This window comes from Daphnia magna, linkage group LG3 (assembly GCF_020631705.1).
Source record: "Daphnia magna isolate NIES linkage group LG3, ASM2063170v1.1, whole genome shotgun sequence".
Taxonomy (NCBI): Eukaryota; Metazoa; Arthropoda; class Branchiopoda; order Diplostraca; family Daphniidae; genus Daphnia; species Daphnia magna.
Window position 1 is genome coordinate 12,176,593 of NC_059184.1, and position 18,113 is coordinate 12,194,705.

The 18,113-nt window shown below is 42.4% G+C and overlaps 1 protein-coding gene across 5 annotated transcripts; it reads left to right on the forward strand.

Annotated features, from left to right (window-relative positions):
• Positions 1–248: 248 nt before the first annotated feature.
• Positions 249–17,201, forward strand: LOC116918901 (histone deacetylase 4). Of its 5 annotated transcripts, none has more exons than XM_045171459.1 (20): positions 249–756; positions 1,232–1,331; positions 7,865–8,064; positions 8,721–8,816; positions 8,974–9,120; positions 9,937–10,040; positions 10,298–10,536; positions 10,762–11,016; positions 11,213–11,310; positions 11,402–11,536; positions 11,689–12,048; positions 13,189–13,392; positions 13,503–13,752; positions 13,864–14,451; positions 14,547–14,710; positions 14,806–14,925; positions 15,055–15,177; positions 15,307–15,618; positions 15,754–15,950; positions 16,028–17,201. In XM_045171459.1, exons 2-20 carry the CDS (start codon positions 1,301–1,303, stop codon positions 16,080–16,082), a joined length of 3,678 nt encoding a protein of 1,225 aa, XP_045027394.1. In that variant the 5' UTR covers positions 249–756; positions 1,232–1,300; the 3' UTR covers positions 16,083–17,201. The 5 variants fall into 5 exon arrangements, with proteins under 5 accessions (XP_045027394.1, XP_045027396.1, XP_045027399.1 ...); XM_045171461.1 differs by having other exon boundaries at positions 8,730–8,816; XM_045171464.1 differs by lacking the exon at positions 10,762–11,016.
• Positions 17,202–18,113: the final 912 nt, after the last annotated feature.

Below are 18,113 nucleotides of genomic sequence, written 5' to 3' on the forward strand. Positions count from 1 at the left end.
CTACTTGGTTCCTACTGTCAGAAAAGGCAAAAGAGAACGATTTATTTTTGCATTTTTTTTTTAAGGAAAACTGTTTTCTCGTTTTCTTGAGTCTGCTTGCTCTCACAGAGAGGTTTGACCAATGTGGCGCTAGATGGCGTTTCCCATGTCCTCGAGGAAGTAAAAATCCGACGTGACACATGCTCGCTATTCGCACACTGTCTGTACATTTCTGTGTTATTTACTTATTCCGCGCAAGGTGGAGAGTCGAGAACGAAAAGAGCCACAGACTGAGTGAGAGCCGCCAGTTTTTCGCACAAACGAAACAAATCCTCTGTTCGAAATCGTGTTTCAAATTTTTGTGAGTGCTCGTATCTTGTGGCTGCAGTTGCTCAGGGAGCACCCGTCGCTAACCACCAACTTTTGTGTCTTGTTTTTGCCTAGTGTTTGTGCGTTTTTCTATCTCTCTGAAGACATATCGAATCATCTATTACTTCGTGTGTGTGTGTGTTCCTCTCAAAACGATAGATGCACACACACACACACACACACACACACATAGAAGACATTATAAGCAGAGGAAAACGTAACGGTGAGCGAGGCCCTGTCGCGAGAGGAATGCCAATCGCGATCGATTTCATGGCCGTTCATCCACCGTCGTTGTCGGCCGTCATGCCAGGTCGTTAAGTCACAGAACAAAGTTCTTTCGAGAATCACCAGACGACTAAGAATTAGCCCGACGAATACCCACGGGCCACACAAGCAAAAGATATTGAGGTAAAACTTTGTCTTGTCTTCCTCCCTTTTCTTTTTCTTGCCTAGACATCAATTGTTTTGTTTACGTGTCGAAAAATCATCATGAAATTCTGAAAATAGTCTTGAGTTGTTTTGTCGACCATCACTCAACCAAAAGGAAAATGAAAAGTTCAATAAGCTGGTCTTGTTTTGATTGTTGAAAGCAAACAAAAAATTAAGAAAAAAAAGTGATGATTGCACATGATCAGGTACAAAGAAAACAGTCAACTACCGTCCCGCTGTACTTGCCGTATGGGCGCGTTCGACATGACTACACTTTTGGAAAGTCGTTGTTGATTCTGGCGGAAAATCCACCGTGAAAAAACGAGTTCCACGACGATGTACTTTCTCGTGTAGTGAATTTATAATTATTTTCATTTTAAATTGTTTCTTGTTGTTGTTGTTGTTGTTGTAAGAATAATATGGTAAACAGGTGTCATTTTGCCTTTTTGTTCAGCATTGGCTTCGTTGGCTTCGTCTCGTACGTCGGCCAGGTCACAAACTTGACGTCCGGCATTGGAACGATATGACCGAACAGCAATTGCCTCAATCAAACGGTAAATTCACTTTTTTTTCTTGTTATCCCGCCTTTTTCTTTTTAATTATTCTCGTTTTTCGCAACTGGTTTTTTTTTTCTTTTCTAAAAATAAGAATCGTAGTTGAATAACGTTGTCATCATTCGCCGAGTGTGACTTGGCACACGCTGAAAACGTGTCTTATCTATAACCTGGTGTGTTTAGCTATGAAGACTTATGACCTTTCGAAGGTGCAAGTCTGCGCATAACATAATATTTGGCGATCAATTTTCTCTTTGTGTGTGTGTGTGTGTGTGTGTATGTTCTAAGAGGTTTTCGATTGTTCTAAGACCAAAAATAGAGAGAAGAGAGAGAGAGAGAGAGAGAATCGAAATGCCCTTCGTGCGTTTAACCATGGGTGCGGTTGGATATTATAAAAAATCCCGTAAACAAACTGATAACGCACGAGGTTCCACCGATATCATCTTTTTCGCCTCGACAACCATGTTTCAGTACACACATGTCTATATAGTGTACATATATATATACACATACTGCATATATATAAAATGTATGTGTTTATCTAAGCTTGACTTAAAAAAAAAGAAAGGGCATTGGGTCTATCGACTTAACGAGACTTGGTCTCTGTACTATGTGGCCATGCATTATGCACAGCTTGGACTCGCCTTCGTTTCAGACGCTTTATTGACATTCCCAACATTCCCCCCCTCTCACCCACCCAACGTAAGAAGGGGGGAACGGAAAATCTTTTGTGTTGCCATGTATATTTTCTGCATTTTTTTGTTGTTGATTTCTTTGGAAGAAGAAGATAAAAAAAAAAAAAAAAGAGGCTCCCCATCTACTTTCTTTTTCCAAAAGCCGGAAAGGCCATCTGTTGACACAGTAGGAAAGAAGTCAACATTTTTTCGGGGGAAATAACAAACGTAAGGCGGCTCGTGTTGTTTTTGGTCACACACGAGTTTTATATTTAGATGGCCATCTATATGGAGCTAATATGCGAAGAGCGCGTCCCCCCGTCAAACAGCGAAATAATTGCATTTTTATGGAAGGTTGCCGTTGCTAACGATCGTCGGCCATTGGCCAGCAATGGCAAGCGGGAATGAACGCTATTCGGGAAACGACAAATTCTTGCGCAGTCTGACGCAACTCGATAATTCCGAGTAGATTAAAATGAAGGGAGGGAGCGGAAAGGCGGAGAGGAAAAGGTTGGGCTTTCAAGTGATGTGTGCGTAAAATAAAAAAAATTAAAACAAGAAAAAAAGGCGCAATCTATTTATGGTCCAAGGGAAAAGACATAACAAGGAGATAGGTTAGTGGATTTATAAAAAGATTTTCGGGGTTTAAAAATGGAGAGGCAAAATACGCCCTTTGCGGGTCGGCCCCCCTTGTGCGTCGTCGTCGGTCGGCTGTGAGAGAGAGAGATGGGAGAAAGATCCCACTGGGAGGTCGTCAACGTCATCTAGACAACTTCTAACGCACAGGAGAGTTGGGCTATTTTTAAGCCGACTCGTATCTCTGTACTCTCCTTGATGGCCGAGTGAGAAAAAAGTCCGTCATCGGGGGCTAAACGGATGAAGCAATCTATTTGCGGTTAAAATGAGGGGTTTCCAAACACGGCCCTTACCCTCCATTTTGTTACTATAAATTGCATCGGTGTTTTTTTTTTTTTGTTTTGTTTTGTTTTTTTGTTGGGTTTTTTTAGTATTTATTTAAAGATTGTCATCCCTGTTGGATTCACCTTCACAGAACGAATGGCATATCAAATCTATTTTTACTTTTTCATTGTTTCTATTCTAGTTTATTTTTTTTCATGTCTCCGGTGTTTCGAATCGACACGGGAATTATCCAAATAGCATCAAATTCACTGAACATTGTTATTTTACTTGGAAATTTTTTTTTAAATTATTATTATTAATATTATTCATATTTTTTTTAACTGCACGTAAACGCATGTAAAGTAGCAAAAAAAAAGAAAGAAAGAAAGAAGAAGAAAAAGAAAGGGTGGAGGGTGGTAAGGGATATTCCAAACTTGATGGTTTCCTCCTTTTCCCTTGTGGTGTCGACTGGATTCTATTTTAAGACATCCGTCCACCGTTTGCCCCGTCTAGAAGAACACAAACACCGACTTCTTTTTCTAGATTTTCTTTCTGATTTTCACGGGAGAGGGTGGGAAGGTTGGACAAGGTGGGGTACCCAATCCACACACCCAGTGTGTGTGTGTGTGTGTGTGCGTGTGTGTGTGTATTTTCTTGTGTATACAAGTAGACACCACTCTCAATGTCGCCGACTCGAAAATAGAACCGGACGTCGGACAGAAATAAACCTCATCGGCGTCGCCCTTGTTGCGTCCAATTCGCACCGATTGCCACTCTCTTTTTACGCGTTTCGGTCCTTCTCCTCGCTCCCTTACTTTTCCGGCTACCACGGACAAATGTATTTTCATTCTTCCTCCTTGTTTTGTGTGTTTGGTTTGTTTTGTTTGTTTTTCTTATAAACTGTAGCTCCGGATGATGACGACAATTGTTGTCTGCATTTTGAAAATGTTTCGTTTGATTTATAATTTTTTTTTTTGGGGGAGGGGTTGGGGGAAAAAATGCGTGTACGCGCATAATTGGCATCGTTGATCAATCGAATCGATACGGTCGCATGGCAAGGATAACAAAGAGGATAGGAGAAAAAAGAATATAGTTAAAAATAGACGCGGAGCTTATTGCAATTTTTCTTTTCTTCTTCTTCTTTTTTTTCCACCCTCGTTTGTCACGATTCCCTTTTTCGTGTGATTTCAAGCAAGTCGTAGGTTGTTTGCTCTCTTTTTCTTTGTCTGTTTTAGTTTGCTTGTTATTTTTACTTTGTTTCGATCGATTTTTTTTTTTTTCCTAAATTAAATCCCGTGTTTCACCCACTTTAGCTCTTTTCATCAGAACTTTTTTTTTTCTTCCTTCCTGTTCTTTTTTTTAATGTTTTTTTTGCGTTCGCATCCAATGCGGCGCTTGCTGCTTGCAAGTTGCTATATCGATCCACCGCCCGTTCTATTTTCGGATTCTCAAACAGCACGCCCGCGCTCCACCATCCGGCCCTGTTTTGCTCGTTTTCCCTTTTATCCCGCCACTTCCTCGATCCTCTTTTTTTCTTTTTCTTTCTTTTTTTTTTTTTTTTTAAATCACCGCCCAACCACCCTGTGCCACGTGACGTCGTTATCAAACTCACCTGGCGATGGGCGCGCGCGCGAGAGCGCACCGCGTCCTATCGAACGATTTCAAATGGTTTGAAAATTGACAAAGAAACTGCTGGTCGGATGGCGTTTTCTTCATCCGCCGTGTCGTCATCGATACACGTCGACAGCGTTTCACCATCGTTTTTTCAGTTGGTGGCGCATTTTTGTTTGTTTGTTCTGTTTTTTTCCTTATTTCACCTATTTCACTGTAAGAAAATATTAAGCCAGTAGATTTATAAATGCTTGACGAAAGAGTTGAATTTTTTATAATTTTTAGTTTGAAAAAATGGAATTATTCTAGTAGCGTTCGAAGAAAACGTAAACTTATTCAAATGCCTTTTTTTTTCCTGAGAACATGTGGTGCAAACTCATGTCGCAGTTATGCAATCAATTTTTTATTTATTTTATTTTTTTTAACTCTGCATTTCCTGGTGTAGTTTTTCAATTGTTTCAATCATTTTTTTGTTGTATTACGGTTTGACGTCATGCGTGGCTCTCAACGCACGTTATCATCAGCCTACTATCAAAACCGCTAGATGGCGTTGAAATCGTTCTTTCTTTTCTAAAGTAAAAAAAGAAAAGAAATGAAAAGAAAGGAAAAGAAAAGAAACGAAATCTTGTATTTATATACTTTGTATGTATATATACGTCTTCTGGGGTTGCGTGTGGTGTTGATATGGCGTAAGGATACATAGCCTGGAGAGACGTAGCGAACCGGGCGGAGATTGAGAGAAACCGACCGACTGGTGGTGGAAACAGGCCAGATAGCGTTGGCGAGCTTGACAGGAGAGTCGTGCGTCGGCCACTCCACTACAATTACGACTTGAAAAAAAAAAGAAAAAAACCAAGTTGATTCTACCCATCCTATCCCGTTTGTTTTTTTTTTTGTATCTTTTTTTTTAACGTGTGTGTGTTCTACGGCTCTTGAACTGGTTGTGCATAAATCGCGACGAACTTGGAACGAAGAATAGAGTGGCATATCATCGTTTGAAAAGTTAGTTTCGTTTTTTTTTTGTGTGGAAAAGATTCTTTTTTTTGTTTTGTCGTTGTTGTGTCGTGTTTTTGTTTTGTGCTTTATCGTTTGTGCGACGATTTCGTTTCCCACCTTCAAAAAGAAAAGAAGAGAATTCCGGCCATTTGGGTTTAAATGATACCGTGCCAATTGAGTATCCGTCCTTCTGCGAACACCGACGTTTCTCATCCGCTCTGTGGATTCCAACCCCAAAAACATTCTGTGAGAGAAGAAGAAGTTGCTTTTCATTCGGAAAAAACAAAACAAAACAACAACATCAAAAAAACTGATAGTTTGTTGTGTACACACACCGTTTATCCCCCTTTTTTTTTTTTTTTTTTTTTGTCTTTTCTTTTCGAGTTCATGAGCCGTGAGTGTGCGTGCCAGTGTGTGTGGACAAGAAAAAAAAAGGTGCGTGTGAATGCGACGAGAAGATGTTTCAATGACTTTCTATTTCCGTAGTTTTTTTTCTTCTGCCAAACCGGTTTCAAGTGTCACAAAAATCAAAGGAAAACACAAGTGTTTTTAGTGTTTTTTTTCTTTTATTTTTCCTAATCTTTCCATGTTTATTCACCTGCAACGATTTAAGCCGTTTTTTATTTTTAGGGGGGGGGGGGGCAGGTTTGATCGAAAACAGCGAAAAATGATCGTGATAGCGGTGCGGTTATCACTGCGTGCGAACGTAACGAGTCCCGAGTGAAATAAATAAATCGTTCAAAAGCGACTACACAGCCAAAATCCCATGCCAACACGACGTCTCCCGGTTCGACCTTGACGCCTCATCTATTTTTTAACGTCGACGCACACACCGTGTCCATGCCTCTCTTTTTTCTTTCTTTTTTTTTTTTCTATCGTTCACGTCGTGACAATGTTTGTCTCGGGCCTACAGGTCCCCATTTTTTTATGGGCTTGCGTAACATTTTTTTTTTTTTTGGTTGTTGTTGTTGTTGGCCAAGACCTACGGTGATGGCCCCGGAAATTTGAGATTTTCTTTCTTTCTTTAATTCATTTCGGTTTCGTTTTTGTGTGTGTGTGTGTGTGTGTGCGTGTAAAGAGTAGCGAATATTACTGTGTTGATGAGTGGCTCTCTTAGTGACGCACCCGCTATAGACTAAATATTGCGTCCTTGGAAGTGGCGGTCGAAATACGAGTGTCGTTTCAAATCGTTCTGGAGCGTGTCTCGTTTTTCTTCCAAACAGTTCGTTTCGTTTCGTTCCGTTCGTTCGTTCGTTCCTTCGTTCGTTCATCTTTTTCTTTCATTTACAAAAATAAAATTAAATGATAAGGAAAGAAGTAAAGGAAAATATATGTATACCTTTTCGAATTTCGCTTGCGGCTTTAAAACTAACCGAAATTTAAAATTCTAAACCGGTTTTTTTGGTTTTTATTTTTTATTTTCCTATGGGCAAAATGGATTTTGTTTTTTTACGAATTTTTTTCAGTACACAAAAATCCTACATTTTTTTTTTCTAGAGGGGGGGAATGTTTTAATCGGCCTTGCGGTTTCCTTGTATTCAATTAAAATTTTGGGCTCGTTTGGGTTCGATTCGTTTTTTTTTTTTTTTTCTTTCTTTCTTTCTGCGAAAACGACGGCTAGTCGCCTTTTAAGGGAACGGCTCGCAACTATGTGTGTGTGTTGTGACGTCAAGGTGAGGCCAATGCTCTGCCAATGACCCCTGCCGAAAAAGAAAGAGAGGAAAAGAGAGGAAAAAAAAAAAAAGACAACACTCTTTCTGTTGTTGTTATTTGTTGTTGTCGTGTGTTGGCGAAAGGTCAACTTTCCCGAAGCATTTCGGCAATCAATCCGTTCCTTCTTCCAACTCATTTTTCTTCCTCTTTTCTTTTGTTTACATGCAGTTTGAAGTGAGTAGCAGAAAAAATCTACTCTTTCCCGCCATTGGTGTTTAAAAGAGAAAGAAAGAAAAACAAAACAAACTCCACCTGACGACCAATTTTTTTCGTAATTGCGTTTCACACAGATGTTACGTAAACAAAGATGGCGAGATTTTTATTGACAGATCGGGCCTATGAATTATCTGTGGCACGTCATTGGCTCTTTTCGATTCCCGAGCACGTAGGCTTATTACGCAATCGCAATGCTCATAGAACATTAAGCGATCCCATTTTTCATTTTTAAATTCATTTTCTTGATTCTATGGATTTTCCTGTTTTGATGATGCAATTTCGTTAGTGACTTGCATTATTTTTAGATTTTTTTATTGTATTCCTAATTTTCTGGCAATGCTGCAAAATTTGTTTTTTTTTTCCTCCCCGGTACGTGACTTGGACGTATAGTGATTTTCTTTTCAATATTTCCCCCAATTTAAGATATGAATTCGGCATCACCGCTCAGCAGTTCGTTCGTGACGTCGCACCGACGGCCTGATTTGGTCGTCGGTCCGGTCGTCGTCTCTTCTTCCGGCTCGTCCGTTTCTTCGGTAGCCACTTCTGCTAGCCAGTCTGCCAACAACAACAACAACTTGCCCAATTTCAGGGAACAGGCGGCCCTCCAACAGCAAATTTTGCAGGTGAGTAGCGGCTCGCATTCTTGCGCTTTTCTTTTTCTTTTTTTTTTACACAATGTCCGTTGTCATATCGCCAAGGGAAAGAAAGAAAAAAAATAAATAAATACTTGAAAAGTTGAAGAAATTTTACGGAAAAGATACACGCACAGCCGGACAATGGGAGACCCATTTTCTCGACTATCTCAAATAGAAGATAGTCGTTAAAAATGAAATAAAATAAAATAACAAGCAAAAACAATTCAGCAATGGCCCTTTTTTTTTCTTTTCTTTTCTCGCCGTAAACGAACAAGTCGGGCCAGTAGATTTATAGCCTTGTCCCGATTATGTGACACTATACAGGTGACGCGCAAAAGAGGAACTCTCCTCTTTAACGTGCGTGTGTATGAATTTTTTTTTTTGGGTTGGATTTTATGGTAGAAAAGCAAAAAATTGCAAAGATCGGGACACTTGTGCGCGCTGAATGAGAAATGTTTAAACGTGTGTGTGTGTGTGTGTGTGCACACACCATTTGTCACTGTTCCTGATTGGTTGTTCTCTTGTTTCCTTCTCTCTTTCCTCCCTATTGATTCGACGATGTGACTGGACAACGGCCGTGGTGTTTCGCAATCGGGTGTACTCCTGGCGGTCGGTTATCTCCCTCGACGCTTCTTTCCATTCAGCTCAAGCAGCAGCAGCACCTGCAGCAACAAATCCTCCTACAGCAGTACCAAGTTCAGCAACAACAGCTGGCCCAGCAACATGAGAAACAATTACAGGTGAGTCCGGCCTGATCACGTCATTGAACTCTCTTCATTTTCGGGTGTCTCTTCTCTGTTGTCTGCATTCCAATTGTTTTTTTTTTTTTGTTCTTTTTTATTTGATTCGTCGACGCCATTTTTCGTACGTTACGAAAAACAAAAAAAAACGCGACAGGAATTTCTGGAACAGAAGAAAAAGGCTGAAGAAGAGGCTCGACTGGAACGCGAACGTCACGAAAAGGAGCGCTTATTGGCGCTCAAGAATAAGGAGAAACGAGAACAGAGCGCCGTCGCTTCTTCCGAAGTCAAACAAAAACTGCAGGTTCGTCATTGTGTGTGTGTGTTGGCCGTCCTCTCTCTCTCTCTTTTTCCTTTGATTTATTTCCATTTTTTTTTTTTTATATTTTTTTATACCAAATGGAAAGAGAAAAAGTGTTCCAGTCTGCTGGAACAAGGCGGATGAATTACCTTCGCTTTTTCCCTCGGATTTCTTTTCTTTCACCCGTTTTTGTTTTTTTTTTTTGTTTTTTTTTACTTTTTAAACGACAATGTTTTTGTTTTTTTTAATTTGAAACATTGACGTCATCGCCCTCCTGCCCCGCTCGGCAACACAAATTCCTCGATGGCGCGCACAACGAACGGTGCAAGCGAAAGGCCTTAGGTGACGATATGGGGCGACGCTTGTCGTAAAATATGGGAGAACGGTGTGGGGAGGGGGGAAGGATGGTGACTAATAAAATGCGCGTTTGCCTCGTCCCTTTTGGCCCCGTTCTTTTTCCCTACACCCGTTACGGTGTAGTGATTATTCGCAACTTAACAGCCAACTCTTGTCCTTTTTGTTTTTCTTTTCCCGTGTAACTCTCTCACTTGCAATCGACCTATTTTCTTATGCCATCATTTAAATTTCATTTTAAAGCGAGTCTTTTTTTCTTTTCTTCTTCTTCTTTATTTTATCGTGTATTTAAACTGGGCCGTTTTCTTTCGCTGTTTCAACCACGACTTCCTCATCCACTTTTCTTTGCAGTTGAATGAAATTCTCGTTATATCGACTGAAAAAAAAAAATAATAAAAACATCGTTTTTATTTTTGTTTGATTGATTATTACCCATTTTTTATTTTGTTTTGTTTTAAAAAAAAGGAATTCGTGTTGAACAAAAAACAACGCGAAGCAGCCGCCGCCGCCGCTGCCGGTAACGGAACTACCAACGCGCCGAGCTCCTCTTCAGCACCGTACCGAGCGTGGTAAACGACTGATATTCTTTTTCAAATGATAATGGCAATAAATAATGCGCTAGGAAAAGCGAAGAGCAACATCAAGAGGCGTTGCAATTGAATGGAGCAGCACCATTGAAAGGAGAACAAGAGAAGGCCGTCTCACCTGAGAGACGACTTTCTTTTTTTTTTCTTTTTGAACTTCTCCTTTTTCTTTAAAAACAAAAAACCAAAAAAAAAATAAAAAAAAGGAACATTTGAATTTTTCAATGGTGGGGAACACACAGGACCGGAGCTGTGCCTACTTTACCCGCTGGCCACGGATGCACCACCAACAAAGGATCTGCGTCGCAATTATCCAGCGGATTGGGCTCAACAGGTAGCGGCATCGGCAGCAGCAACGGCGTCGGCGGCACCAGCTCGTCGTGTTCGTCGACTTCATCCAGCGGCATTGTCCATCCTCATCCCTATCGACACCCACTGCTTCCGGGCAATTTCGACGACGACTTCCCACTCCGCAAAACCGGTAAGGCAGGCCCCTCGACCACCGTCTTTTCTTTGTTTGGTTTTTTGTTCTTTATTTTGAGAGCCTGACAGCATGGCGTATGTTTTGCGTAGAATGTCAAACAAAACAAACAAATAAACAAACCCAAAAATGTTTGCTGACATTTTGAAATGATTTTTGCGACGTTTAACCGCATGCTAATCGATTCCCATTTTGCATCTTGTGTCCGTCCGAAACAACTTTCAGCGTCGGAACCGAACCTGCTCAAAATGCGGTACAAACATCGCGGCGCCGTCGAGCGACGCAACTGCAGTCCGTTGGTGGCTCGGCGGAGGGGCGGCGCTGGTGGTCCGCAACACCATCTGTCCGGAGGCAGCGGGCCGGCACTGCCCGGCCATCATCATTTGCCGCCACCTCCGCCGCTGCACCACCGTCAACCTCCGCCGCCTGCCCACTCTTCTTCTCTCGCCATGGCCGCCAAACGGATGGCGCACCTGACAAGTAATCGAGCCCATTTGCAACACGTTCATTTTAACACGCATCTTGTGTGACTTGATGAAAGTCTTAACTCCTCTCTGCCTTTTTTTGCTACTCTGTTGACATTTGCATTTTGATAAACAAAGACAAAAACGAAATCAATTTGGATTGAACTTGAATTTTTTTAAATATTGTTTTGTTTTTTTTTTTTCTGTCGTAGGTCAAGAAACGGGCGGAAGCACTCCGGAATCGCCTTCCGGTGCTGCATCTCCGCTTGGCTCTCAACATCCTTCATCAGGGGTCGTGCCTGTACCTGAGGTCATTTTAATTCATTTGAAATTGCATCCCGTGTGCGTATCTATTCAATTATTAATCAAAGTATTTCTATTCGTGTTCTGTTCACGTACAGGAGATCAGTCCGTCTCAGTACCACCTGATGGCCAGTCACGGCCAGGGAAGCATTTCGGATCTGACGCTCTATTCTAGCCCGTCTTTACCAAACATATCTCTTGGACGTCCCGCAGGAGCCAACCATCACGCCGCCGTAATTTTAAAAAAATTTTATTTTATTTTATTTTTTTTTTTTGTGCAGCGCATTCAAATGGAATGAAGCAAAAAAATAATTGGCTGGACCAGTCGCCATTATTTTATTTTATTCTTTTTCTCTTTTTTGAATACCTATTTTTAAAATGATAGGAACCTCCCGGATTGGCCATGGTCAGCGAGGTGGTGGACATGCGCGCTGCCTTCTCCGTCCGCATGGGCCTGCCCGCAACAGGAGGCAGCCATCACGCGCTTTATCAGCCACCGCAACCTCAACACCACCACGCTCATCCGCACCATCAACATCACCACCTCCTCATGTCGTCCGCTTCGCCTTTCTTCCCGCCGGCGCCGCCCGATCCCGGCGCAGGCGATTACGGATCCGGCGGCGGAAGCCCCGAATCGCCCGGCTACATTCAAAAGCAGATGCAGTTGCTGGAACAGGCCGGCCATCACACTCACGTCCTGATGAGCGGACTCTACAACGGCGGCGCGCCCATCACCGACGCTCAAGTACGTGACGTCCCACCGGTTTTGGGTTTGGTCTTTTGGTTTCAAACCGGATGCTCCTTTAGTTGTCGAACAAATCGATAATCGATTGATTTATGGCCTTATTATTTTATTTTTAGTTCGTATTGCCTAGCAACGTAAAAATAAAAAATAAGGACTCGGGTAACTTTTTATCGATTTACTTTAATTATCTCCTTAAATATTTAGACAATTTTTATTTAATTCGATGTTTTTTTTTTGTTTTTTGTTTTTATTATATGAACGACATGTTAAGATTCCATGAAGACGTAGAATATGTGTCGAATGCGCCTGAGAGAGAAGAAGGGGGAAAAAAATTTTTGTTTTCTTGTTTCTTAGGAGAAATGCGGAAAGAGTTTCGGCGTAAGCCAATCGTTTAAAAATGGCGCTTTCTCCCGTACTTGTTTTTTTTTTTTGTTTGTTTTTTATTTGCTGACGTATGTGTAACGTGAAAACCCCAGGGCTTCACGTCATTAGTTTCCCCGGGGTGCGAGGACGTAACAAATTGGGAGAATTGCTGGGCAACAGCTTTGAGCCGGGCCAAAAAAACGCAAAAAAAAACAAAACAACCAACGGGAGAGGCAATTCAACTGCGAAATGAAATATCGGACGAAAATATATTTTAAAAAACAAAAAACAAACGACGTGTCGATCTCCTAGAAAAGCAAAAACCAGTTTCAAATGTCGTCCTTGTCGAAGCCCAATATAGTCTCTGTATCCGTTTGGGGAGGAAGGGGGGGGGGTTGTTGGGTTGTGTTCTGTTGGCATCGACGCACACTTCGTTCGCTCTCTCTCGCTTCCCTTTTATTTTTATTATTATTATTTATTTTTTTTCCACCCTTTTTATTTATACATATGTATATGCTTTCCTAACATGCCGTCAACACATTTAAGAAGTTGGCGATCCGGTTACATGTGGCTAGTCCATTGCGGCGAAATCGTGCGGCCCTTTTACGGCGTTGTGACGCGACACGGACACACACGCAATTTCCATCGTGTTCTTGTTTTGTTGATTGTTTTGATTGGATTATTTATTAGGACACAGTTCTTGTTTTTCTTTTCTTGTCTTAATCATTTCCGATTGTTTTTTTGTTGTTGTTGTTGTAACGTTTTCAAACGGAGAAGGTGGCGCAGGCGAGATTGAACAAATCGGGAATGCGTCCATTAGGACGGACGCAGTCGGCTCCTTTACCGCTTGGCCATCCGCTGCTTCAAGGAGCGCCGCACGGAGTGGTGCCCACCGTGCCACTGACGCAGCAGCAGTTCGATCAGTACGTTCGCGAGCGTCAAATCTACGAACAACAGCATCAACACAATTTGCTCAAACAGGTACTACAATTTCGGTTGAACTCGTTGCCAGTTGACCACAAAAAAATGATTTGTTTTGTTTTGTTTTGTTTTTGCAAATTGTCTTTTGATTTGCCTTTGGGAAATGTCAGCATATCCGCCAGACGGTGCTAACTCGGGCGGGTAGCCGAAGCCACGTCGAGAACGTCGAGGAGGAAACGGAAGCGGCTGTGGCTCACGAAATGTCACGCGATCGTGGCACTCCCTTACCTGAAATCATCGACTTGACTGAGCATAAATTAGAAGAGGAAACGGACAGTGATCGTCACTCCTGCCGCGATGGCCTGTCACCCCTTCAGCTGCGTACGTCCAGCTCAAGAAGTTCGCTACACGCCAGTTCAGGTCTTACATTACATTCTTCATTCTCGTTTGTTTCATTATTATTATAGTTCATTATCCGTTGGAGCATTTTCTAAAAAAATCCAAACGATTCCTCAATTGTTGAATGTGCAGGTTCGGCTTTTGCTCCGCGAGGCCATCACGCCGCCCGGCCTTTATCGCGAGCTTTTTCCAGTCCTTTGGTATCGCTCGATCCGCCTGGAGGTGGTCCGTCTGCGGGTGAAGGTGGCACGGCCGTCGTGCCGATGACGTTGGCCGCGGCCGGCTGGGGTCCGTCGGCCGGAGGGGCCAAAACGGGCAGCACGAGCACGGCGCTAGCCTACGACGGCCTCATGCTGCGGCACCAGTGCATGTGCGGCAGCAACAGCGCCCATCCGGAGCACGGCGGCCGTTTGCAGAGCATTTGGGCCCGCCTTCAGGAAACGGGAGCGGTGCACCGCTGCCTGCGACTTCGATCTCGAAAGGCCACGGCCGAGGAGCTGCAATCGGTCCATTCTGACGTTTACACGATGCTGTTCGGCACGGAACCGGCCCACCGGCCCAAAGTCGACGTCAACCGCTTCGCCGAATTGCCCATGAAGAATTTCGTCATGTTGCCGTGCGGTGGCATTGGCGTCGATTCCGACACGACGTGGAACGACATCCACACGCCTTCCGCCGCCCGTATGGCCGCCGGCTGCGTCATCGATCTGGCCTTCAAGGGTAATTTCGACAATTCCAAAAATCAAATCAAATCAAATAAGTATAAAACTAAAAATATTAGTGATTATCTAATTTCATATTTTTATTTCGGGCAGCTGCCATGGGCGAGATTAGGAATGGTTTCGCCATCGTCCGTCCTCCTGGCCATCACGCAGAAGCGCAGCAAGCCATGGGATTTTGTTTTTTTAATTCGGTCGCCATAGCAGCCAAACAGCTCAGACTCAGGCACAAACTCGAGCGCATCCTCATCGTTGATTGGGTAACGTTTCCTTCTTCTTTTCTTCTTGTTTCTTATTCGGATGAAAACAAGATTTTGGCCGCGTATTAATGTTGCCGATGTATCTTTATTTTTAGGACGTCCATCACGGTAATGGAACGCAGCAAATCTTCTACGACGACCCTCGCATCTTGTACATTTCCATTCATCGTCACGACGACGGCCATTTTTTCCCTGGCACCGGTAACCCCCTGGAGGTGAGTCTTCGATCGGTTCATCCAATTTCCGTTCGCTGTAAACACTGTCGATACGCATCAAATGTAAATCATGTTGATGTGTATTTTCTTTTTCATTTTTTGGCAATTTCGTCGTTGCCTTGACGACAGTGTGGCACCGATGACGGACTAGGTTTCAACGTCAACATTGCCTGGTCGGGCGGACTCAATCCGCCGTTAGGTGACGCTGAATATTTGGCCGCTTTCCGTGCCCTCGTCATGCCAATTGCTCAAGTACAAATTCAGCACGTGTACAGTACAATCCTTGAATTGTTGACTAATTAATCCGGTGTTTTGCCCCGCCCTTTTTTGGGGGCGGAATTTTGTTGTTGTTGTTTTGCTTGTTTTTTTTTTTTGCAATAGGATTTTGACCCAGAAATTGTTTTGGTGTCGGCCGGATTCGATGCTGCAACGGGCCATCCGTCTCCGTTGGGTGGCTACCAAGTGTCGGCCGCTTGTTTTGGCTACATGACGCGCCAGCTGATGGAGTTGGCCAATGGCAAACTGGTCATGGCTCTCGAAGGTGGCTACGATTTGCCGGCCATCTGTGACGCGTCGCACGAGTGCGTCCGTGCCCTGCTGGGTGATGAACCAGTGCCCATTCGTCAAGAAGAGCTGGCCAGACGGCCGTGCCAAAATGCCATCGATTCACTTCACAAAGTGATCTCGATCCAGGTTAGAACGCGTTTCTCTTGCCATATCGCTCCTATTCTCACGTGATTTCTTTGTCGCCTTGATTCTGCTGGAAAACGAAAAACAAAAACAACGTCCAACGTTGATTGCCTATTATTATTGTCTTCGGCCGGGCAGCAACCTCACTGGCCGACCATCAAACGCTACGCCTATTCGGTCGCATTGTCGGCTTACGAGGTGGAAGGAGTCGGACGGAGCCGCAGTTACAGCAGCGGCAATGGCGGCGGATCGCTCGAAGGCGGAGAAGACAGCGAAACCCTATCAGCAATGGCCGGCCTATCGGTCTGCCGGACAGATAGCAGCAAAAGCATTGCGTGAGTGAAACGATGTGTCTGTTTATTTTTAAATGAATTGAAATTGAATTTTTTTGTTTTTTTTCCGATTTGGGCAGGTCATCGTCCAGGGAGCTGTCGCAAGAGCCGATGGATCAGGATGATTCCAAATGAAAACATAAATGAAATGGAATGATGAATGATGAATGATGAAAATAGAAACTATTCTTTTGAGTGCCCGAATAGAGAAGAAATCCGAATAGCGAAGAGACAAATTGAACGTGTCGCGTTATTGGTCAGCGCGCGTGAATCGTACAGAACACACAGAGTTGGCGATCTCGTTTGTGGGCCACGGAATATTATGTTTTGTTTTTCTTTTCTTTTCTTGTTTTCTTTTTTTTTGGTTTTTTTTTTTTGCATTATTATTATTTGTTTTATTTTTTTGTTTGTTTTTTCGCGCGTGTGTGTGTGTTTGTGTGTGTGTGTGTGTGTGTGTGTGTGTGTGTGTTTTGTAATTTGACAGGATTTGAGAGGCGTTTGAGAAGAGAGACGGAAAATCATTCCACGCGTAGAAACGATTGGGATATATATATATATTTGCATATATTTGCATACATAATCCAATATATATATATATATATATGCAATTGAAATAGGGGAAGGGGGGAGGGGAAATAGTGAAGAAACGTTCGATGATTATTGGATCGAAGATCATTTCAATTTTTCTTTGTTGATATTTTATGTTTCAGTTTTTTTTGTTTTTTGTTTTGTTTTGTTTTGTTATTGTTGTTGTATCTCTCTCTCTCTCTCTCTCTCTTTGTCAGTTCTTTTGTTTTCAAGTTTACAATGGTCCAACATTTGCTATCGATCTTACGGGATTTTAGTAAAGGTCGCAGGGATTAAAAGGAGGGGGGGGGCGTTATAAAGGAGATGGACGCGCAACACAAAAATGGAAGTTACTGTGTTTGGAGCGGGGGGGGGGGAGGGTTTGATGAATTCATTCACATTTAAATGTTGCGCATTTTTACTCCCAAAGAAACATGGAATTTGATGTACCAGTGATTTTTTTTCCCCCTTAATTTCTCTTCGTTTTTGTTTGGATTTTTTATTTGAAAAAAAAAAAAAGAAAAAAAAAAGAACTGACGTATAAGCCACGTTTGGCTTAATCAATGTTGATTTCTGTTGATTTTTTTTTTTTCTTATTTTTTCTTTATTATTATTTTCTTCTGTTGTCTTTCTTCGACGTCCTGCATTATTACACGCGCACAAAAATACAGTCCCCACCTAAACGATTGTTTTTTGTTTTTGTTTTTTTTTTTTCATTTGGATGGCCTTTGAGGAAGACGAATAATCAAACCGGGGAACTTGCAATTTTTGCAGTTTATGGCCCTCCGACTATGAATCATCGACTGTTGAACCGTCCCTTACATTTTGTCATTGACGAGAAAGGCGTACCGTAATGAAACCATCAGACGAAAATAAATAAAACAAAAAAAAAAAGTGGGAGAAACAAAGACTTGAATCGACAAGCCAAGTGGAAAGAGAAAGAAAAACCCAATCGACGCGTTCCGCTCTCCCCCGTCACCATGTCCGATCAGAAACATTCCCGGCAAAGAGATTTTTTTTTTTTCCTTCTTTTTTTTCCTTGTCGTTTCTTTTCGATTTCTTCTTATTATTATTATTTTTTTTTTTGTTTGTTTCTCCTTGTTTTTGTTCTTTTGCTTCGTCGATGATGGATAAACACAACACATTGCCCGGCTACAAGTTTTCGAATGGCGCTTGTCTTCGCATCCCGTCAATTTTTGGATTCGCGTGAAATGTTCCGTTCATTTTTGACTCCGCTCGGATGAAAATGTTCCTAGTCAGTTGCACATCAACCCTGATCGAATGACGCAATCGTTTCATATTTTCTAATTCTTTTCATTTTGTTTGAAATGAATTGTTGGATTTATTACCAATTTCATGTGTGTGTGTGTGTTAAAAATTAAACAATTCATGGAATCACCTACTGCTACAACAACAACAACAACAACAACAACAGCAAAAAAAGGGAGAGATTTTATAAGAGAGCAGCTGGTCATCTCGCGTCTCCCTTTCTTTCAAACCCCACCCCCTACCATATGTTGTGTTATCATCCCGTTTATTTAGCGCTCGTGTTGCCCACATATCCGTGTCGTTTGCCTCGATTTCGTTTTAAAATGTTAT